The following is a 24,807-nucleotide window of genomic DNA, read 5'->3' on the forward strand; positions in this document are numbered from 1 at the left end:
CAGCGAGGAGCAGAGGACCAAAAAGGCTGGCTTTAGAGCCAGGCCAAAATCCAGGTGTGGGGGAACCTTTGGCCCTCCAGAAGTTGATGAACTACAGCCCCCTTCATCCCTAGTCGTGGGCTGTGCTGGCAGGGCTGCTGGGAGTTCTAGTTAAGCCACATCTAGTGGGCCAAAGTTCTCCACACCTGGCCTAATGGATAAGGGAGAGCGTACCTATGGGCTCTTTCAAATGCATGTCATACACACCTACATCTAGTGAGTGGGCCTAGCCAGGAATGCTCAGAAGCCACATCCCATATGCTCAGTGCCCACACAAAAACAATTAGATAGTGCTAAAAGAAAAAAGCATGAAAGGCATGAAGTCGAGTCTTCATAAGAAAATAGAACAAAGGTGCTCCCATTTATACTCCCATTTATTTTCAGGGGAGGTTTAAGAGCACGCCAAAGAGGAAACTGGACAAAAACTTTACACTCTTAAACAAGAAAAGAGCCAAAAAGAAACTCCTGACTCCTGGTGGCTAACCTATACAACATATTCACATATATTTCCCTCCCTTTTGTTTAAAGCAGGAGAGGCTAACATGTGGCTCCTGTGATGTTGCTGGATTGCAATCAACCCTGACAATTGGCCATACTTACTAGGGCTGAGGAGACTTGGTAGTTCAACAATATCTAAAGGGCCACAGGTTCCACACCTGGTTTAAAGAAGCTGTTGGTTGTTGGCATCTGTCCGTCTCGGGACACAATGGAGAAGTGTGTCTTTGGAGGTGAAGTCAAACTGTTGGAAGGTTGCAGCGCCTGCTGTGGTTGTAGAGACGAATATGGGAGAGACATGTTTTGTTTCAGCTAAATAAATGGGTATTGCTGAAGCATCTGACAAGTATTAGCAACTCTCAAGTAATGCTAGAATGATTATATTATCTTGAACACTGTTGGGAAAGGCCCTCATGCTTGAATTTACTTTAATTATCCAAATCTTTAGTGAATTATCACCTCCACTATTTAAGGCAGTATGCATCTGAATGCCAGGTGCTAGGAATCACAACTGGGTAGAGTGCTGTTTATATTAGTTTAAAGAGTGCATCTTAAGAGTCACGGCAATAGCTGTGCAGGTGCTGTCCCAGCCACCTCACCTAAATGCTTTGTGCTGAGGAAGTACCCAACTGGCCCTTTCTAGAGTGGGGGAGACCCAGCACCATGGAAAATGAAGTAAGTGGTGGAGAGGAGGGTAGACAGCAGGGGTGATACAAGCAGTACAGTTTCTTGCACTGTCCCAGTCCTTGTTATAGTCTTAATTTAGCAGTCTCCCTACTCAAAACTGACCACTTTTTTCTTAGTTTCTTCATGCCACATGTAAAGGAGGCAAACAGATGAAACAACACAGGTTTCAAGTTGCTTTCTCATAGTGACAATGACAAAATATTCTTCAAAGCTTCGTTTTATTTCAAAACAAAATTCAAAGGCTACATGGAAAGAAAGCAGCAGTGTGACTGTAGGCCATGTTTTCAACAACCTTTAGAATTTGCATTTCTCCTCACCGCCGTTGTTGCCATTAATTATAGGTGACTTAACTTGAGTCCATCCGTGACAAAGCCAAAACTGAGCAAACTCTGTAATACAAAATTTTTAAAAAATCTAGTGAAGTATCAAACCAAAATCCCAAGCCTACTGGTGCTGATTTAAAGTTTGACAATTGTCACCTTCAGTCAGAATATGAAATATGCACACGCACACACACACACACAATGATAATGTTTGTAATTACCGTATTTTTCGCTCTATAGGACGCACCGGACCATAGGACGCACCTTGTTTTAGAGGGGGAGAACAAGGGGAAAAAAAATTCTCCCCCTCTCTGCTCAGCGAAGCGGCAGGAGAAACGGAGCCCCCTCCATTTCTCCTCCCGCTTGGCTGAAGGGGCGCTGCGCAGCTCTCCCTCTCTGCTGAAGCAAGACTCTCCGGGCTTCAGCGAAAGGAACCAGAAGCACGAGTTCCCACTGCGCTCCGCAGGCTTCAGGCAGCTATCCCTGAAGCCTGGAGAGCGAGAGGGGTCAGTGTGCACCGACCCCTCTCACTCTCCAGGCTTCAGTGAAAGCAACGCGACACCTTCGGAGTGCTCCCTCTGCGCTTCGGAGGCGTCGCGTTCCTATCGCTGAATCCAAGGAGCCTGCATTTGCTGCATAGGACGCACACACATTTCCCCTTAATTTCTGGAGGTGAAAAGTGCATCCTATAGAGCGAAAAATACGGTAACTCAGATTGGGCACTCTGTGTTTTTGTGGGGAGCAGGGTTTTTTGAAGTATTCTTTTGGCTGGAAGAGGAATATATAAATATATTCAGTTTGCCAACTGGCAAACACCACTTCTCAACACAGAAAATATGTATTTTTCACATTGATTATTACTATTTTATTATTAATGTAGTGCCATCTGTGTACATAGTGCTTTAAAGATTTTAAATGGTTGCTGCCCAAAAAATTCAACAAAGGAAATGGAGAAAGTGGATGCAATTGTTAGGCTCTGTAACAAGCTGAGATATAGTGGGGTTGTGCAAAGGCTTTATAGAAAAGTGCAAAAGGAAAAGGAAGGGGCGATTTCTTTTGAGGGAGCAGGAGATCTTCTGATAGGTGAAAGTAGTGAAAGGTCATGAGCAGTAAAGGAGGAGTAAAGGTCATGAGCAGGGCTGTGTCAAGATATAAGGATGGAGAGCTAAGAGGAATTGGCTTTGGAGTGCTTTCAAGTTAACAAGGAACTTGTGCTGTATTCATTCATAGAGAGGAAACCAGTGTTAATCTAAGGCAGGGTTAGGCAACCCAAGGTCTGAGGGCCGGATGCAGCCGAATTGCCTTCTCAATCCGGCCCACAGACAGTCCGGGAATCAGCACGTTTTTACATGAGTAGAATGTGCCCTTTTATTTAAAATGCATCTCTGGGTGATTTGTGGGGCATAGGAATTCATTCATGGTCTGAGGGATGGTGGACCAGCCCACGGCTGAAAAAGGTTGCTGACCACTGATCTAAGGAGAGGCATCTTATGATTAGGACAATGAGAATGGTGAATTATTTTGGCATTCAGAAAGCTGAATAGATGCAAAGGGACCAAGTTGGAAAAGTGTAAGAAATGACCGGGACATAGACCAGAGTTTTCCCGAGGTAACAGATAGAAAGGGCTATATTTTTGCAATTGATACAGGCAGAAGTGGCACAATTATGCTATGGATTAAAATCTGGGGAACATAGGATTAAAAAAATGAGTCAAAAATAAACCTAAGGCTACATGCCTTCCCAACTGGGTGGTCAGATGCCAGAAATTTTTCACTCAGACTGTGGAATATTATCTGAAGAGGAGGTAAACATCTTAAGCATGACTTTGCAAAAATGTTCTATTACTGCCAACAATACCTCCATATTAAAAGATTAACATTGATTTGTTTATGTGCAGTACGCACTCGCAGCACTTGTACACTCGATATCCAAAGGAGAAAGGGACATGGGATCTTGCTCTCGAGGTCATATGATCTCGAACCGTGCACTTTCCCCTTTCATAATTCGTTGTAATGTGTAGGGCTGCTATCAGATGGAATCCAACATCTGAGAAAAAAATTAATAGCATCAATATTTAAAGCTTATCAAATCTGCCTTATTTAAGTAAAGCAAATAGTTCCTTTTACTTACAGGTAGGTAGCCGTGTTGGTCTGCCATAGTCAAAACAAAATAAAAGAAAAAAAATTCCTTCCAGTAGCACCTTAAAGACCAACTAAGTTAGAACTAACTTAGTTGGTCTTTAAGGTGCTACTGGAAGGAATTTTTTTTCTTTTATTTAGTTCCTTTTACTATTTGCCATTCTGATATGATATTGTATCCCAATCTAAACATTTGCTCTCAGCAGCTGAGATAATAATGTAGCAGGAGTTATATCACCATCCTATGGAGCCCAGTCTATGGATATTCGTTTACAGAAAAGATAGATGCCTATAGTTAACCAGAAAATCGAAACACAGGTTGGAAATAGATCTTCTCATGCATATGTATAAATAAATTCCATGTTGTACCTTTCTGCACATTATGCTGATATTTAATTTTTAGACAAAAGTTCAGAACACGCCACCATCGTTGCTCGGATTATTTGACAAAGTAAGGGTGCTTCTTCCAAGTGCATTTATGGATTGGCTTCAGGAGATGCTTTTCTGTCTTGATCATCTTTATTTGAACCTTCTTGGGCAGTTTCACCAGCTACAAAGAAAGCGACATAAGCAGCCTGAAATTGAATCTTACATGGATTTATCTATACCTGTTGATCAGTGTTGTCTTCCAAGAGGAACCAGGAAGTGTGGCTGGTTCCCAGCTCCCACCATCAACCTGTTGCTGTATGCAGTCCTGTCTAGCTACATACTGCTGCATTATTTCCCTTTCTATCTCTACAACAGATATCCTCATCCAACTTTCCAGGCCAACTCTAAGTCCCTTTATTTTATTTTTACCCAAAGATAAATGACTTCAAAGCCTCTGAGGTTGGGATTAGTTAGAGAGTCAAGTACTTCACAGAATGAAAAACACCAATCATCATAACACAGGGGTAAGGAACTTTCTGCTCCACTGGACCAAATCTCCCCCATAGCCCAACTTTGACACGTGGGTGTGCTGACCCACCTGTCAATCATCTGATGGATTGTGGGTCAAAGTTGACCCACAAGAGTGGGGGTGGAGATACAAGCAGAGACTTCAATCCTGCTTTCTTCAGGGGTCTACAGCAGCAGCAGCAGCAGCAGCAAAGTCAGCTAATTAATACTGACAACAACTGTTAAAGTGATATTATAATGGCACTAAAAATATTTAAAACCTGGGAGAATACAGAGGTCTTAGGTAAAGGGACCCCTGACCATTAGGTCCAGTCATGGCTGACTCTGGGGTTGCGGCGCTCATCTCGCTTTATTGGCCAAGGGAGCCGGCATACCGCTTCCGGGTCATGGGGCCAGCATGACTAAGCTGCTTCTGGCGAAACAGAGCAGCGCACGGAAACACCGTTTACCTTCCCGCCGGAGCGGTACCTATTTATCTACTTGCACTTTGATGTGCTTTCGAACTGCTAGGTTGGCAGGAGCTGGGACAGAGCAATGGGAGCTCACCCCGTCGCAGGGATTCGAACCGCCGACCTTCTGATCGGCAAGTCCTAGGCTCTGTGGTTTAACCCACAGCGCCACCCACGTCCCTACAGAGGTCTTACCCAGCACTAAAAATACATTAATGTGGGCACCAGTCAGGTATTGGGGGGAATTCTGCAACTGGGGTGGGGTGGGGGCACTGCCATGAAGGCCTTCTGCCTTGTGCCAATCTTCTGCAGTTCAGAATGAGGAGACACCTACAGCAGGGCCCTGTAGATGCTCAGCCAGACACCTCTGAGAAGACCACAAGCAGGGCACAGGATAATACTATTTACTGCTACTGTTCCCCAGCAAATGGCATTCAGAGGCATGATTTGTCGCTATGAATCCATCTGTACTTTTAAGAGTCATCCAGGTTGGTGCCTATCACCACATTCTGTGGCAATTAATTCTATAGCTTGATTATGCACTAGAAGAACAGAACTGTTTTGACACTGGAGTCTCTGGGATCAGTGCAGATATTGCTACTAACACCTTTCAACAGATCATATATTGGCTGCCTGAAAATAAATTGTCATCAAGGTGGTGAGAATCGATGACATTTTCCAAGATCAGAAGAACAAAAGACCTTTCCACTTTATACTCCATATCAAATAGTAGCTAAAAGGAACAACAACTCATTGCGCTTCAATCAGATCTGTAGATGCAAAAAAGTTGACATACACCTGAGCACAACATTCCAAAAGTATGCAGAAAATACGGTACTTTGCAACTGGTAATAATTTGGGAATTGTGTGAACTCTTCCTCCCTCCTCCTCTCCTTCTACTAAGCAAAAGATTATACTCACCGGGTATGGAGCTGTCTTCTTTTGATATGATAGTTTTCTGCTTCTTCTAAAACAGAATTAAAGGGGTTTTTTATATTAAAAAAAATGTGAGTCTTCTATTTCTTTCAGCCACAAGAAAACATAAAAATTTCTTTTTTCTACAGGGTGACAGCCCATCAAGATAGAGCTATTCCTGACAGAATAAACAAGCAGTGCATGCTCCTTCACTGCTTATGTTATTTTTTTCCAATGGCTGTGGAGCAATTATCATTATGTAAGTTATTAACATAATCCGTGTGGCAAGGTAGCTGGAGAAATAACAATCATACCTCCACAGAAGTCTTCCACAGTAAATAGATCTCCTTTGATGTTGCCCAATCAAGGGGAACTACATAATCATCTGGTAATAAAGTGTCTACGAAACAAGATTTTGCACAAAGTGGTTATTTGACCTACATACTGCAAATAACGAAGAGTAACTATAACCTTAGAAGCATGCTAGTAATTTTAGTTGTTACTAGTGTCACAACCTGAACATGCAAAATACAGATACCCCATAGTTGACTCACACATGCACTGATATCTTGACTTCTTGTGCCGTTAAAATATTTGGGAACTAGCAACAAAGAGTATGCACAAATTCCGATAAAAATAATTATTGTATTGGGAGATCCAAGAAATCAGTATGTGGGGCTAGATCAACTACTGTTCATGCACCCGTGCAGTTATCACTTGATGTTGCAGTAAATAATTTGTGAACCTACAAGGCCACATAGATAACAAAAAGTGTTGGGAGTGTCTGTATAGACGTAAACACACTGTACTGGCCAATACAAAAAGGTTGGTGTGGCAGCACAGAGAACGAAGTAGTGTATAAAACAGAATTTATGTGGGCAAAAAAATCCACTTTTTTCATATGCCCATATGGAGCAGCTTCATACTGATGAAGTCTCCTGGTCCATCCTGCCCAATTTTTTTCAGTTAGCATCAGTTTTCCATGAGGCAGAGGTCCTTCCCAGCATCTACTGCTAGAGACAGATTTTGGGTAGGAGGTGCCAGGGCATTACATCTGGAACATCCTGCAGGCAATACCTGTGAGCTCATTCCTTCTTTACAATAACACGTACTTAACATATTGCACAACCACAAGATGTGGCCATGGCTGGTGGTTTAGATGGCTTTTAAAAAATCAAGACAAATTTATGGAGGATAGATTTGTCAATGACAGGTAACGCTTAATTTTATTCCGTGGGTATGTGCATGTAGACTTGTTAAATGTTCCAAAGCAAGCTGGGAAGAAAATGCTGAAAACAGTAGCTGGGCATTGAATTTGTTGTGTCAAGCAGTAGTGAATGCTTTAGAATCTACAAATAATTGAACCTCCATACTGTGTTGAAACTGAAAGCTGGATTTTGTAAGCAGAATTAAGGGGACCAAGAGTATGCAGAAAGTGAAGGACCCAGGTAATCTGTAACCACATTCAGTAGGCAGAGCAGGCCTGCTAAAATAAATCAGCACTTCTCTTGATTTTAGGCATGATTGAGGCTGTAGAAGAACACAATATGGAACAGCAGTGTAATTTTCCCCACTGCAGTATTTCCCTCTACAATTACAAATGTTGCTATTGTAATGCAAGCCTAATTAAGGAAATTGGGGAAAGTCACTAAATGTGTATATAAGACTTGTAAAGGAATAACGTAACACTTGAAAAGGCCAAGTCTGTGGGCTCAGTTAATGTTCCAGAAACCGCTGAAGGCTACGTCATTGCTGAAGGTAAGCAAGTATGGACTAAAATGCCTATGGATAGGAGACCACACATAAGGCTGAAGTATAAATAATATGAATGCCAGGCTGGCAAAGGTTAAATCCAAAGATTAAGAACACTTACTGGAGGGTTAAAATCAATATTTTGTGAATGTATAGTGATTTTTAATTTTCATTCTAAAATAGCCAGAGGAATTTTAAATTTATTGGATGTTAAACACTAACCATTACCCATTACCCAAAAGCATTTAGTCTCTATTAGGAAAAGTTAAGTCCACAGCAATACAGTGGTACCTCGGGTTACATACGCTTCAGGTTACATATGCTTCAGGTTACAGACTCCGCTAACCCAGAAATAGTACCTCAGGTTAAGAGCTTTGCTTCAGGATGAGAACAGAAACCGTGCTCCGGCGGCAGCAGGAGGCCCCATTAGCTAAAGTGGTGCTTCAGGTTAAGAACAGTTTCAGGTTAAGAACGGACCTCCAGAACGAATTAAGTACTTAACCCGAGGTACCACTGTAATGCTTTGGACTTAACTACACACACACACACACACACACACACACACACACACACACACACAGCAGTGGCTGGCTCACTAGGCAACTTTGCTAAGCAATAAGTACCTAACTTGCCAAATTGTATTTTTTTTTCTTCAAAAAAATAGTAGTTACCCAGTGGAATTCCTGGAGAACCAAAATGTTCTACTAGTTGAAGTGCAAATCCTAGGGATAAAGGAAGCCCCAAAACACTGGCTTTCGTTTTCAAAGGATATTGTTCGTATTTGATTGGGGAATACTCCGGCTGCTCAGTTTCATTAACTTCTTGTATCTTTTCTGAGTTTTCAGCAGAAGAGTCTGTTTCTTGAACTGAACACAAAATATCTGGCTGAGTAGTTGAAACATCTGAAGATACGTTCTCCCTCTTTTTCTCTGTGTTAGCTTCCACAGCTTGATCAAAAGCAACAACTTGCTGTTCGCTAGGTAAGGAAGCACTACAAGACACATAATTACATATCTGAATTGGAGAAGCAACTACTTTTGTTGAGAAGTCCATAGATTTCTGCGCAAATTGGCTGGAATATTTACATAAGAGAGGTTCCACATCAAGATGAGGAGATGATTCTATTACTAAATCATAACTAGAAGGTACTGGACGTTTATAGCAGCCAAGGCTTTGCTTGTTCTTTTCTCTAGCTTCTTCATTTGAAGTCTCCTCTTGTTCCACCAGTACAACAATATCTTTTAGTATTTGCTCGTCCTTTCTAACCGGAATCTGTCTGGGTAAACCAAAGCTAGGGGCCAACTTGAAGATCCTTTTGCATCTTCCTTTTTTCCTTGGTGTAGCTAAAATGCTTACATTGTTTGGATCACTGGTTTTAATTCTAGGTTCTGTCATGAATTCACCTGTCCCAAGGCATGGCATTCTATGGATGTTCTCTGTTAGCTGGGGTGTTTGAGCGCCATCTGTTATACTGTTATTTCCATGTAACACTTCTCCTTTCACTAATTCTTTATTAGATTGATCTTCAATCAATTCTCCTGTCATTCCTGAAAATACTTGCTTGGGCCTCCTCTCCCTCTTTGGCCTTTGCTCATACATGATCTTAGATGTACCATCAGGCCAAGTCAAACAGGAATCACTTTTGTCCAAGATGGTTTGGGGCTGTTTGTCAGCCAAGTCGATAGAAAAGAAAGCCCAGGTATTTCCCTCATTCTTTTTTGATAGCCCAGGAAGATGAGGAGCGGCTAATTTTTCCTCATCGCTGAGCAGTTTCCTTTCTGGGCCAGATTCAAGTATGACTTCAGTAGATGCAGCTTTGTCTTTGTCTTCTCTATTTGTCAGTATTTTTGTACTATCTTCAGTAACATGGTCCAACTTCAGAGAACCATGCTTTTCATACTCCAAGTCGTTGCTCTTGCCTTCTACAAAGTTTACATTTTTAATTTCATTTGGCAAATGATCACTGAATGATTTTTCAGTTCTGTTTTCATTAAGAGCAGATGGTAAATGCATTAGAGGTAGACTACCATCTCCTGCAAAAGCTTTCCTTTTTAATGAATTGTCCAACACTGGATCCACCATATCAGAAACAATGACACTTCCTTCTTGCAACTCACTATGTGTTAGACTGTTATCATTGGCAGAGTCACTCTCAACACATTTTTTCAGCTCATTCTGGTGCCCAATAACATATGCTGATTTTCCATTGTCTTCTGAATCTTCCAGGCCACTCTGTGATGACTCTTCATCACTTGGAGTGAAATGTCCACCTGACGTTTTCCCCATAGCTTTCATGGTAGCTCCCTTCATTCTTCTGTTCCTCTTTTGCTTCCTCCTCTGTTTCATCTTGTGCAACCTGTGCTTCTTCTTTACAACCGACTCCCTAAACAGAATAAGAACTAAATATGAACAAATTATTAAGAATAATCTTAATAAAAGCATAAGTTACAAAGTTCCTAATTAAAATGAAAACCCCAAAACATGATGCATTTCAGTTGAAGAAAAAACGAGGTTGTCCAGAAGAAATAAATGTAATTAGAATACATTTAGGATATAGCATTTCCTTAGCAGAGGTTAATAAAGGTAAATGTAAAGGGACCCCTGACCAGTCGTGGCCGACTCTGGGGTTGCGGCGCTCATCTCGTTTTATTGGCCAAGGGAGCCGGCGTACAGCTTCCAGGTCATGTGGCCAGCATGACTAAACCGCTTCTGGTGAACCAGAGCTGCGCACGGAAACGCTGCTTACCTTCCTGCCAGAGCGGTACCTATTTATCTACTTGCACTTTGACGTGCTTTCGAACTGCTAGGTTGGCAGGAGCAGGGACCAAGCAACGGGAGCTCACCCCGCCACGGGGATTCGAACCGCCGATCTTCTGATCGGCAAGTCCTAGGCTCAGTGGTTTAACCCACAGCACCACCCGTGCCCAGTAGAGGTTAATACTGCAGCCTAATTTTTGCTTGGTTCAGTGAAATGAGGGAAATTAAGTCTGAGTCTGCATATGCAGCATAATGAGGTGATAGAAAAGACTGCACCACTGGATTACAGGTGGATATAGTTTTTGAATGTATAAAAATATCATTAGGAACATCAGTTCTAGAACAACCCTTTTTCTCTGGTAGTACTTTTCCAGTTCTCTGACACAAGTTATGTTGCATGAGTTGACCTAGGCATGTCATTTTTGTATGATTGCAAGTGCCCAAACATTCTTATGGAGCAGCTAGATGCAAGTGTATCTTTCCAAACAATATAGTAATAAACTCTTTTTTAAAAGCAGGCTGATCAACAAGGGCATGATCCAGTCAAAGTTAAGTACTCTTAAGCCCCACTAATTCAATTAGAATGACTTAGACCTTGACTGTAGGTTTTCAAAACATATTCCAGTGCTTAAGCCACTGTTTTACGGATATGAAAATAAGGGGAATTATTTGAAAGTAGTGCTTGGCAAATGTAAGATTGTGTTGGTAAACCATCAAAATTGTAGTAAGCCTATTCTGACTATGTATTGAATTCAGCATTCATGGGTAGCATTATTACTTAGTATGGCTGCATAAAAACAAAGATGCAGTTGGGGGAAGAGTGACAAGCTGTTGGCTTGTTATCTATTCCTAGTGTGCATTTGACAAAATGTCTGAAAGACAAAGCTTGAAAGTGTGTAAAGGAAATATTAAATCTCTTGCATCTGGTGCCATCAGTAAACTAATGACACCAATATTCTCTTCTTTCCAGTTGAGTCCAAGGAGGCGATAGTTTTGAACCAGGGCCATATCACTGAAGGACTTAATATGGGCCAATAAAATGAGACTCATCCCAGAGATTCTCCTGATCGCTAAGAACAGGGAACAAGATTGTTGCCTATATTGGATGGAACTACATTCCTCCCCACAAATTAGGCTCATGGTTTAGGAATAATCCTTGATCTAATCTTAAACAGAATCTTAAGCCTTTCAAAATCTTAAACTGCTGCACAAACCACACCCGTTCTTAGAGGAGCTCAGGTTTTGGTTGCACATGCCTTAGTTAATTATTTGGACTACTGACAGCACACTCTTCATAGTGATTGCTCTTGAGAAGCATTTGGAAAGTACAGCTGGTACAAATACTACTACAAAAGTTCTAGCTGGGGCTAGTTTTCTAGAGCATACAACTGCTTTGCCGCCCCCCCCCCCCCGAGCTGTACTCACCACTGATCCACTTCCAGGCTGAGTTCAAGTTACTGGTTATCATATTTGAAGCCCTAAATTGTTTGGGACTAGGATTTCAAGAGGACTGCCATGTAAACCTTATTGCTATCTAAGATCAACCAAGTAGGCATTTTACATGTCCCACCTTTCCCCAAGTATGATTGGCAGAAACACAAAGGGGGCAATCTACTTGGTTAATTTAACATGACCTCCTTAAGTTATATTTATGCTGGCAGGACTTTAATTTATCTGATTAGCATTATTTGGTATTTCATCTCTTTAATAATAATAATTTATTATTTATACCCTGCCCATCTGGCTGAGTTTCCCCAGCCACTCTGGGTGGCTACTTGGTTTTGCCTACTTGGTTTTGTTTTGACATTTTAATGTCTTGCTTTGACTGATTTCTATTGTTAGCTGCACTGGCCATGTTTCTGATGTTACCGGGCAAAGCAACTCTGTGGGAGCTGGGGGAGAATCTTTGGTGGAAGGGCTACAAATACAAAGCCCTCCTATTCACATACTGGCCCGGAAGTAAGATGGGGGAGGGGAGGGGGTAGTGACTGTAAGGAAAATAAGCATACAAGCTCCTCCCACCCACGCCCACCCCCTGCTTTGTCATGGGAACAGGGGAGCTTTGCGTCCTCATCTAAAGCAACTCTCAATCTGCCTCCTATGGCTGCCAGAGTACCAACAGCCCCTTCCACAGCTGCAACAAAGAGGCCTCTGGGAGCAGACATCCTTGTCAACGGAGAGGGAGGTCAACAATGTCCTACTGCCCCAGAGACACAGACCATAGGGCTGCATCCTAAATGGATCAAAATCAAATGGAAAATATGTATTCTTTCTCATGGTAGAATTTTTTAAAACCCTACTACTTCCTTACCAAGCAATTAGTTCACCACCAACCACTTTTATACCCACAGCCCACCCTCTTAACACATTGTGAGTATTGGAAGATATTGTGCAGAGCAAATTTATTTTCATTCACCAGATTAGGTACTTGATTCTCTCTCATTACCATTATACTTTCAAGAAGCCCATCTTGGAAATGTTAGTTCTCCTCCCAAAACCCCAATTCTTTGTTAACACAAGTTATTTCTTTCTTTCCCCCAACCCCCCATTTATGGCAGCAACATGCAGGAACTATGAACACAAGGTTTCTCTATGTTTATGACTAGGAACAATGTAGCTCCTTGCCTGCTATAAGGAGGAAATACAGGCTGATTGTTGATAAATCATGCCAACTTTTGGCAGGACAATCCACCCACACTTACATGATGTAACTGCATCACGCTGGTGAATGGGTGGAGCTACATCTACACATCCCACTCACCAATGGGGAAATACACCTTGCCAGTTACTAAAAGTGAGATATTTTTACAATCCCTGTTGTAGATACAGTGGTTCCTCTGGTTGCGAACGGGATCCGTTCCGGAGGCCCGTTCGCAACATGAAAAGAGCACAACCTGCAGTGGCGCATCATCACACACACAAGTTGCGATTCGTCACTTCTGCGCATGCACGTGACATCATTTTGCGCTTCTGCGCATGTGCAAGTGGCAAAACCCAGAAGTAAGCCTTTCCGGTACTTCTGGGTCTCTGCGGGACGTAACCTGAAAGAACATATCATGAAGCGGACGTAACATGAAGTATGACTGTACTCAAAATACTGACACAGCAATCGACAAAATGAACATTGTTAAATATATATATATATTTAACGTATTAAAGTTACCAGACTGGATATTCATAGCAACCTCTACTACTGGAAAACATTCAAAATGCAACATCTGCAAACAAATTAAGCAGCAAAATATCATTCAATTTTTTAGATTTAATAAAATTTCTATTAAAAAGTATTTACATGCACATTTCACAAATACACATTAAAAAGCGGAACACACGCACGTCACTGAACAAAAACAACATTAAATATTTTAAAGACTTTATTCCTGACAAGTCTGACTTATACAGCAAGCTTTTGATCCTCCCCTGCCCTTTTATCTTTTTTTAAAAATGAAACAGAAAGCTGTGCTAGCAAAAACCTTGAATAATCAAACTGAACAAAGGTAATTTGTTGCTGTTTACACACCTATACAGCAAATCTTATCAGATACAAAGGCTATTAAGAAATAATTAGAAAAGATAAAAGGCTTAGCACACTTGACTCTTATAACTAAGGTTCAAGAAATTACCTTTAACTGAACATCCTACCTACCTCATAGAGTTCCTACATATGCATATCCATGTAACCTCATTTGCAACCCTACTCAAGTTTTAAGTGTGGGGGGCAAATAAGGGTAGATCTAGAGATATACCCTCTTCACTTGCAGGTAATTGCTTGCTACACAAAGCCAAAAATTAAAACTCAAATAAAACTATCTACCAGATGATGTAACAGGTTCATTTACCACACACATCAACTCTGGTCAGGCTATGTGAGAATGAGCCTTTCAATCAGTCTCTTGCCATGGCTGTGAATATCCACATCTGATGCCTGCAGAAATTTTCAGTGTGGTAGGAGCGACAAAGAATACATTCTGTGCCAACATCCCTAGATCATGGCTACTATCTTGCTTCTACTTTTCCAGATTTAGTAACTGAGTACTTTGTTAAACAGTATAAGTTAGCATTTGAATAATTTCAACTTTAAAAAAGTACTGTTTTAAGATATTTCTGCAAAGCATAAACCAGTATCTAAAACCCTTGTGTATGTGACACAGAACCTCCGCTTAAGCACAAGAAAAAGAAAATCCCATTAAGAATGAAACACTCCGTAGGCTCCCTGAAAATCTCTGGTGGCAGTTTTTTAGAGGATTTGCTTCAAGGCAGGATCTTAAAAACTGGTAGACAGGTGGAGCAAGTCTGGTTTTCATCCACAGAAATCATCTTTGTTAACTAACCTTTAAAGCTATAGGAACTATGTAAGTTTCCCCCCGCAGTAGCAAAAGTATGTTGGTTATATCTGATCACGATTCCAGGGCTGACGCACACACTTACTATATTTTTGCAAACTTGGTGCAATGTAGCAGAAACTACATGAGTAAGCCCCATGCAAATGAGCAGGACTCTGAACACAAGAGCAAAATGATAGAAAACATACAACCAATCTATTCTATGGCGTCTTCAGCCTCTTTCCCCAAAGTTGACTTGTTTTGCAACTCTTGTTGCGTTCTTCAAATGAGGCACGTGTAATATGCATGTACTTTATTGGTTATGTTGGTCATTCTTGTGCTCTTCTGCAGCAGCCATGCATTTCCAATGGAGCTTCCATAGTAGTTCACGATATACTAAGTTGCTGGTCTTCCATATATATGGTTACTAAATCACAGTATTTACCAAAGTGCCAATTATCAGTATATCCTTAAATATATCCTGCCTTTTTAAGGACTGTATGACCACAATGCAGTAGCACGAATGTTGAATCTCCATGTTAAAGAGCAATAAAAGAGGGAGAGAAATGTACTTGAGGCAAACTGTAGGAACATTTTTAACTTGAACATCCTGGGTACCAATTATTTACACACTCAGCCCACAGCTTATAATCTTAGCTATTTAAATGAGGCTATTTTTGTATTAGTGATTCAGTGGCTTCTACAGAAATGCGGTAAAAAGCATTATATTGTTTAATTGTGTAAGCTAGCTTAATGCAAAAGTTGCAAATGTGATTGACATATTTTAAAATCCTTTCCTAGCTAATGCCAAGAAGTTGAGATTTCTACAGTGACTGGTGCAGCCATCAGATTTTCATTTACATACATATGAGCAATTAGCATTTTCCTTCACAGAAGCCTAAAGTTTGTCTTACTCCACAAAGGTCTCATATTAACAGCCCCTTATTAGTTAAACTCAAAACCAGGTTTCATAATTGTCTTTGACAATTAAGTGATCTGCATATAGTAACAGTAATTTGCAGTCTCTCTGCTCACCTGGGGTGAGCAATATTTATCTCCAAATAAGCAGGTGAGTAGCAAACTATCTCTGCCTCCTCAACAACTACTACCCTTTAAAGCCATGAAAAGCATATGTGCAACTAACAGATAACTACACTGTGCTTTCTCAGATGGAAACAATGCAGAGCTGAAATAGTTGCCGAAGGGCCAAAGCAGGCACTTTTGAGTAGCAATACTGAAATAAGATGGCAATGGCCTCCTAAGAATACATATTTATAAAGCAGATATAAGCCGTTTTTATTTTGTTTAGAGATTTATAGATACCAACAAGTTTGACAAAAGCATGTTTCCAGAGCAAACACAAAAATGTTCTGAATGTAAAGTCAAGATTTTCCAACTGTGTGTCATGCAAACATATTTCTTTATCAAGAGATGGAAAGTGCGTCTTTTATGTTAGATTTATTTTCCATGTAGAACAGGACAAATAAGGTTGCTTTAAGACAAAGTCACTACCTGATATTCCCAAGCGATACCTCTCCACCCACAACAGGAGAGCCCTAATGGACCACACTGGTATTTTAATATTTTCATTCAACTTAAACCATAAAGCTAGACTCAAGACACTAATTGTATTACACTGACAATGGATTGCTGAAACTATAGTACAAGAGAGCACAGCAATTGGGTGACAAGAAAAGAGGCAAACATTCAGTAAATTTTCACTACATGGTAAAAAACCAAAATTAGAACAATAATTAAGCCTCATGCCAGCTCAGCCTCAAACTTCTGATGAATTGGCTACTGCCTATATCATAGTTCATGTAATGTGGTTTTAAGTAACTGGTTCCAATGTCCACATATATGTATACAGTTCCAGCTTTTTCAATGTATTTCATTTATTGCTTCTTTCATGACAAAGCCGCATAACCAAACAAAAAAAGCAAACTTTCACATACCACAATAGTGTGAACTTAGAAAAAGACAATGCAATCTTCAAATTAAAATCTCAAGAACTGAACTTATCAGGATTCCATTTAAACTGTATGCTGATGTTTTGAAGTCACAGGTTTTAACTGCAGGGCAGGGTCTAGACTACTACTGTCATAACTGACTGACTGAACAACAAAGAACCTCAAAGAATAAATGGCAATGGAAAAGTGAGCTTCAGCTTGATGTCAACATGTGATTAATAAACTTAACTGAAATAACTGGTATAAAGTTGTTAGAACTGGACTGCGATTGAAAGCAGTTAAAAAAAAGATTCAAATGCAACACCTATATATATACTGAGTTATTCTTCTGGTTACCTGCATTTATTAAAAATTCATTATATTCTATTCAGAATTCTTAAAGAAACTGCTCAGCAGTTTACAATGCAAAAACTCTTGTGTCAAAATCCAATGATAAACCACCTGGTGTATCCACATAGTCACAGGGCTTAATCAAAACCAAGATTAGTACAAATATATATTTTAAAAATATTTAACATTCAATTTTAATATTAAACATGTATTTACATTATTTATAAACATTCCCCAAGGGATAATGATCTGCATTAAGATTATTTAACCATCAAAAGAAAGTAGCAGAATAGTTTGGAAACAATCCGACACTAGGAGTTAAGCTGGCTTTAAAATTTCAATTTATTAACGCTGTGTTTTATTATAGCTTGCTTTCTGAAAAGAGAATTAGCCTTAGCAAGTATACCCTGAGTTATCGGCTATTTGATACACTGAAAGTATTCCAAGAGTCTGAAGAGGCTCCCCACCTCTGTCTTCTTTGTGGAGGTGGCCACTGTGAAGTTTTGTGAAAAGGCAGGACCGAATTCATGACAATGGGTATTGATATTTGATATTCGTATCTTTCCAACATTTGAACAATCTTCTCACGGTTGACCCCATGTTCATTCCTCCTACAGAAACAAGAAATGAAGTTCAAGTCTGATCAATTTATAGAATCTCTCAGAATGCTTTCAAATTGCCTTTCTTCAAGAAGCTTGTCCAGGGTCAAGCAGGTTCCTATGTTTTTGCTCATGGGCAGAAAGACAGCTGGCAAACAGCAATTTTTGGCAGAAAGGATTAGGCTGCTGCTGCTCTCCTTTGCTATTCCTTTTTTGCAAAGTTGTAATTTCCCAGTGGTCATTTTTCACTAAAGAGCAAAACCAAAACCTACCACCACCAGCCCTGTCACTTAAATGAGCATCATCATGATCCTAAGGAAATTATATGCATGTTTCTTGAAGATCTGAAATTACGTTTGAATGAGAAAACACTAAAAAAAGTCTGACAATATTTTAATCTAGGTTATATTTTTAGGTGGTGCACCCAATAACTCCATTTACTGCTTTCTTGAAATAATTATAAACACTGGCTTGGATCCAGTGGAGTGATGGCATATGCAGAAGGCACTTCTGTTCACAAAAGGGCAAGTCCCCAATTTAAATCAATTGCAGCCCACCATGTCATATTCCACATCCTTCAGGAGTGACTTTTCAGGGGCTGTGAAAAAGTGGGAGGCAGGAAAGCTTTGTTCTGCAAGCAGAACAGTTTGTCAGATCCAAATAAAATGCACTTCCATTATGCTTTCAGCAGCAGCCTTATTAAAAATAAAATAAAATTGAAAGCTTTGTAAGCTTCATCAGACTGTTATTACCATTCATTTCTACTAAGCTTTATGAATAGAAAAGGGGAGGGTGAAACTGAAAGGTGTGCAGAACACAATCCTCAGTGAGACAAGTGGATACAATGGTTGTCAAAAGGACAGTTAGTGGCAGGGTTAATACTGAAGAAGAAGGGAGAAGCCTTACAAGTTGATATATGCCATTGTTCGAAAGCTGACTCACTGGTTACATAACCAAAATAATAAACTTTAAAGCTTTCGTGTATTTTTAAATAAAACCAAAACATAGACCTCACTTTTCTAATTCTTCTGGGTCAAACTTCCACCATGTGTCTGGTTCATGGAATTCTATTCGGTAGCCCTTTTCTAGAGCCTAAACAAAGATAAAGAATTATGGTTATAAAAAGAATAGTGACAGATTAGTAACTTCCAAAATAAATTATAAGAAACTAGCTTTTCTGATAAAGGCTGCTATTTTATACATATATCAGGGCGTAAGTCCATTTAAATATGTGGAATTTACTTCTGACTAAGATGCATAGGATTGGGCTGCAAGTTCAGCAGACTAAAAAACAGTATTTTGGTGGAAAAAAAGGCTTAGGATTTACAGAAACATACATAAATTATAATAAGATGAAGATAATACAAAATGTAGATTATGTCAAAAATAAAATCAGACTGATTAATTCATTTAGTTTTCTCACTGAGAAGGAAGTGAGTTTCCATAAGAAATATGCTGCTTTATTTACCGCTTCTACATAAGGTTTCATTTCCCAGGCTTGTGTATTAGTGTTGTCTATTATAATTGGGGATCTTCCTTGATCCATTGCTTGTCTTGCTGCAATAAAATCATAATAAATTATACAAACAGCAATTATAAATATCACTTGCTTCAAATAACAAGGTTAGAAAAAGAAAGTCTTCTGTAAAATTGCCAACAATACAACAAACTCCTCTCATTAGATCTCTCATGGATCTCATTAGAATCAACTTCAGGTCAGAGGCAAAGTTTTCCTATATAATACCAATAGCTGCCTTATCTGTTCTTTCCCACCAAGGTTCACAATTGACCAAAACTGATTAGTTCATTAGTCAAGTAATTCCAAATAAAGAGTCTTCTGTAAGAAATTGACAAAGTGGCCTTTGCAAGTCAAAATGGTTGCATCTACAAAGAGAAGAGAAGCCAGCTCCTGTACACAAGAATAGTGTGACAGTGATACTGTTGTGTTTGGGGCTGAGTAGAGCTCATGTGCATTTCATAACTGCGTAAAAAGAATTTCAGAAAATGTAACTTTTCCTACCACTGTAGGAACATGAGAAAACCTGTTTAAACTTTTACATGCCCCAGAATTACCAAGGGCGGAGGAGTTCTTTCCTTTATTGCATCTGACAACCACAGGCTCATTTGTCCATTCTGTACACTGGAAAAGGCTACCAACTGCACATGCTGGTAGATCTTCTACCACAAACTCTTGTATCAATAAATCTATACTTTTAAGTATATCATTAACAAAATTATACATGATTAATATATTCACACCTCTCTTCTGGTTCCAGTCATGAGCAGCACCTAGTTGACCAACATCATATGACCAACATCCATTGTTCTGCCGAAAGTATTCATCAGTGCTGAATATTATGCCATCACGACTCTGACCAAGCAGAATACTGTTAAAGGAAAAGGCAACACTATTACAAGATAGCCAAATCTTGTTTTTGGAAAGCAAAACATATTACACTTTATTCATTTATTTTGGAGGTACTTTTGTTTCCATTGCAAAGCCAACTATTTATAAACCTCATATTTATTTCACTACATTTCACACCTTCCCTGAAGCCCAAAGCACAAAACTTCTCTGGTGAAAACTTCTACATCAGCTCAATTGCTAAAACTGGCCATACAATATTGGCAAAAATTATTCCTGGCTTCCTTCATTTTCCTTTCAGTCCACAGACTGTAGAAAAAATATCCCAGAGGATACAAGATGTGAATTTCTACTCCTGATGGACCAACTGTGGGGTCATCCAGACTTGCTTTGTAGAACATAAAACACTGAAGGGTCAGCCAATCTGCACAAGTTAGAACCTCATTACCTAGAATGCTCCATGACTAGGAGCAGTTTTAAATTCAGCCACAAGAAACACTCAATAGATAATCTACCAACCATAGACTACAAAAGCCATAGTAAATGCCTGGCATTAAGGTGCCACAAAATTATTTTGTTGTACCTAGTTTCTACTTTTAATGTTTTGTTTTTAAACTTAAAATGCGTGGAAACAAACAAGTACTCTTTATAGCCCTACATGCATTAATCCTTACGCCAAACTACCATTATTGCTATCTCATACATGGGGAAAACTCTGGATAAGAACTTTCAGACCAAATCAACCATAGCTGAGCTGAAATCCAAAGTCAGGACTCCTAAGATCCTAACCCCTATCTTGTGATCCTCAATAGAAAGTAAGAGGCATTCCAATATTTTTGTTTTTTTAAAAAAATATCAGTACCATTCAATATCAGCTTCAATCACTGGGAGTTTTCAGGATTAAATAATAATGGACGGTATTCAGTGCACTCATTCTGCAAGGATTTATGCTTGTGCAATGGAATTTTCCCACCCTCCTATGCCCATGTCTTCCCCAAATTGGTTCTGGAGGGTTTGGGGTACCATTACAACAAATTTAGGGCATGTGCATGGGGAGGAGAGCAAGGGAGAATTGTTCAAGCAGAAATCATTGCACTGACAGAACATTCATATAGCACAACTTTAGATACAGCCCATTATTTATAATTATCATAACTGTTTTAATAATATCAAAGGACAGGTTATTGGCTTGTTTTGTTCTTGCTTATATTATGTATTTTGTGTTTTTATCTTGTATTTTTATGCTGTGAACCACCCTCAGATGTACAGATGAAGGGCAGTTTACAAATTTAATAAATAACAACAACAATCACCCTTCAACTGATATTCTCAGGGCAGTACAGTATACAAAGAATACAATAAAATACAAACTAAAAGGAACAATATACAATCATGGAATTATTCAACTCAAAAGTTGTTACAAAATAGAAACAATATTATGCTTTAAACATTTAAGCAATGGTCAACAACTTTTTTACTGAAAAAGCAAAATTAATTACTAACACATATGCCATTTATTGATTACTGTCTCACCAGTGAAATGTCTTGGGTGATTTGAATTGCTCTCAAAAAATAAAAATGTTTTAATGGAACAAAATTCTACAACATAAAATATTCAGCTTTCTTTCTTTCTATATAGATAGATAGGTTGATATTGTTTTAATGTTGTATTTATATATATGAATTTTTTTTGGGGGGTGGTGGTGGTTGAAATGACCCTGATGTTTGAAACAACAAACGATAAATCAAACGAAACAGATTTCTTTCTTAAAATTAATTTGTCATTCTCTTACCGAGATAATGTTGTCTTCCCTGAGCCTGGAAGACCTCTTAAAATCAGAAGTTGCTTTTGTGACTCATATAACTTGCCCTCTAGAAACTGCTGAGAAATGTTGCTTGATCCTTCATCTGGATAAGTTTTAATTTCTTTCCAACATGGTCGAGTTTCACAGAAACCATTATCCATGTGTCCATCTGGCATGTTATATCCATTTCTGGTGGGCTGTATATTATGATTACTAAAATGATAGGCATTATTTTCATCAGATGTTGCACTACTCATGTTAATATGGCTATTTTTGAATAGTCCCACATTTGGGGGATGGAAAGTATCTGAACGAAGTGATGAGGAATTAGGTTCCTGAAAATTAAAACGAGGAGTGAATTGAGGAGGTGGTGGGCCATAAGGTATTATAAAAGGATGTGTGTTTTGCCAATTAGGCCTTAACTGAGACACAGAATCATTCCAGAATCTAGAACTATCCTGTTTGTTACATAATTGTCTCATTTCCCATACATCTCTTTCATTGTTACAACACCGTCTGTTGTCACTCCTGTGACCCGAAGGGTCATTGTATGGATACTGTTCACTGCCTATTCTACGATCACTTGGTGAATTATTATAAAAACACTGATCACCACCAGGTGATGTTCTACAGGACCATTCTTGAGAATTTACACAAGCCATTGGATTCCATTTATTATATTCCCCAAGTGAATTTGTTTCTGTCCCCTGTAAGTGACTATCAAAACGATTTTCATCACTTTCAAGCTGATCAATTTCATTATAGAATTGGGACAACTCATCTTCTATTTTTGGCACATCACCAGGGAGAGCCTGTTTAGGCACGATTTCTCTCTTTTTCCTTTGATCACGTATGCAATCAGCTTTACTTTTATAAATGGGCCCAATAAATGCTTTGCTTGTGCTATATAATTCTTTCTCTTCATTCTTATGTTCTTTGATGAAGTCACTGTCTTCTCTGTTTTTACGTATATTGGTATTGGAAGGAGAAAAACTTTTGTTTCTTGTAATCTCAGTATTGTTTACTGACTTTGAAGGCTCTGGTGACACTGGTATTTTACCCGTGAATGCCTTTACTTCTGCAGTTTCTTTTTTATTTTGTGCCTCTTCATCAGAAATGGACAAAGGAATAAACCCACTATGGGTTTTTTTAACATGTATTTCTTCATGAAGTCTTTGCAAGCCATCATAGGTTTTACCATAAGGCTCTTCTGTTGATTTCATCCTTTTAGAACAGGGCTCTGTTGCTGATGCATCTTGACTTTCAAGGTATCTTGGCGTACACTCATCATGAAGCATCTTAAAATAATAAAACAATATGTTTACAGCATGATATCAGCTACTCTTCTCCAGTATCCACCTACACCTGACTCATTTCTTAATTAAGGCTGCAATCCTACGCATGGTTAGATGGTACTAATCCCCATTAGGAACATAGGAAGCTACCTTGCCCTCAGCCAGACCACTGACCCACCAGCAGTAAACAATATGGTGTCGTCTAGATGTTGTTGTACTCCAACACCCATGAGCCCCAATCAGCACAACCAAAGGTCAGGGATAATGGGAGTTATCTCCAAAAAACAGAGGGAGAACATCATGTTGCCTATCCCCTGTTAACATTTATTTGCAGCAGTAACCCAAGTTTTTAAGCATGGGACATTCGCAGCCCTACATGAGGATGTCAGAGAATGGGGCTTTCGGCACACATAGCAGATGATCTATTACCAAACTGTGGCCATCCTATGAAACAAAATGGAACTTATTTATATAGGATTGTTCTGTAAAGCTCCATTTTTGTGCATTTCTTCCCTGAGAAAGAAAGTGGGACATAAGTGAAGGGCTGCATTTTAAAATCAGTCAGAAATCATGGGGAAGGGCCTGCAACCAGTGCCAGATATACATATAAGCTAAACAAGCTATAGCTTAGGGCCCCACTCTCTTGAGGATCCCCAAAAAAATAAAGAAAAAAAGATGTACATTTCCAAAATATAAGATAAAAAACAAATAAAATAAAACCTACATACAGCAACAGTGTTTTGTGTTGTGTAGGCAAATGGCTTTAGATACCTATGAGATCCATAAATTACCATATGGCATATATTCAACACAAAAAACAGCGACATTTTGTTGTTGACAAAGGACAGCTGGCCATATAAAGGGCCTCATCAAACCTTCAGTAGCTTAGGGCCTCATCAAACCTAAATCCAGCCCTGCCTGCGACCGTAGTAAGCACATCTGTTTAGCTGCAGGTTACTACATAAAATGATGTTGTCCTTGTGCGTTAGTAACATACAATCGGAGTATGTTAAACTTCATATTTATAATCACCAAACGAATAGGCCAGAAAAATATGATAATAATCTGAAGCCAGCCCCTTGCTTATCTGAGAACATAATTCCCAACAGGCATCTTATAATTTTTATTATTTTTTAGTCTCCCTGTGGGTTAATAATGAGGCACTGTGTCACCGTGCTATTTTAATCGTGCCCTTTTCTGAGGGACGCCCACCAGGCGCAGGTTATGGGATGTCACTCGTTTCACGCAGCATGTCCGCGTGTTTACTAGCCAACCCTCCCCGAGCCCGGGGTCTGGCCTTCCGTCTTCTTCCCGTGTCACGCACCCCCCCCACCCGCCCGGCTGGAAACAACGTGCCCCGACCCCGCCACCCCGGCGCCAGAGAGCGAGCGGGAAGCGCAGGACAAGAGACCCAAGGGATCCTTTCGAGGGACCCCAGGCGCATCCCGGCTCACGCGGACCCGACACCCGACCCGCGCTTTTGACTCTTATCGTCTCCAAAGCCGCGTTTTTAGGTAGCAACACCAACCTCAAACGGACGACGCGGCTCGCTTTTCCAGCGGGCTCCCTGAGGTCAGACGGGCACCGCCATGCTCGCGGGGCTGAGGTAAAACATACCCCCGGAAAAGGCTCCAACCCCCGCTTTCCAAAATGGCGGCCGAGCGCCGC

The 24,807-nt window shown here is 39.9% G+C and overlaps 1 protein-coding gene and 1 long non-coding RNA gene across 3 annotated transcripts; one reads left to right on the forward strand and one right to left on the reverse strand.

The window, feature by feature from the left end:
- Window positions 1–1,422: 1,422 nt before the first annotated feature.
- Window positions 1,423–24,807, reverse strand: N4BP2L2 (NEDD4 binding protein 2 like 2). Of its 2 annotated transcripts, XM_079973375.1 has the most exons (11): window positions 24,668–24,807; window positions 21,833–23,142; window positions 19,934–20,061; window positions 19,143–19,231; window positions 18,690–18,766; window positions 17,543–17,686; window positions 8,368–10,079; window positions 6,259–6,344; window positions 5,951–5,996; window positions 4,053–4,233; window positions 1,423–1,610 (listed from the first exon to the last, which is right to left on the reverse strand). In XM_079973375.1, the coding sequence occupies exons 2-10, from the start codon at window positions 23,140–23,142 to the stop codon at window positions 4,160–4,162; spliced, it is 3,666 nt and encodes a 1,221-aa protein (XP_079829501.1). In that variant the 5' UTR covers window positions 24,668–24,807; the 3' UTR covers window positions 1,423–1,610; window positions 4,053–4,159. The 2 variants fall into 2 exon arrangements, with proteins under 2 accessions (XP_079829501.1, XP_079829502.1); XM_079973376.1 differs by lacking the exons at window positions 1,423–1,610; window positions 4,053–4,233; window positions 5,951–5,996; window positions 6,259–6,344; window positions 8,368–10,079 and having other exon boundaries at window positions 17,400–17,686.
- On the forward strand, window positions 2,027–5,940 carry LOC307215146. The gene is made up of 3 exons (XR_013838317.1): window positions 2,027–3,153; window positions 4,488–4,856; window positions 5,218–5,940. It is a non-coding gene; the product is annotated as an uncharacterized lncRNA (long non-coding RNA).

This window comes from Podarcis cretensis (assembly GCF_951804945.1).
Source record: "Podarcis cretensis genome assembly, chromosome: 4".
Classification (NCBI taxonomy): domain Eukaryota; kingdom Metazoa; phylum Chordata; class Lepidosauria; order Squamata; family Lacertidae; genus Podarcis; species Podarcis cretensis.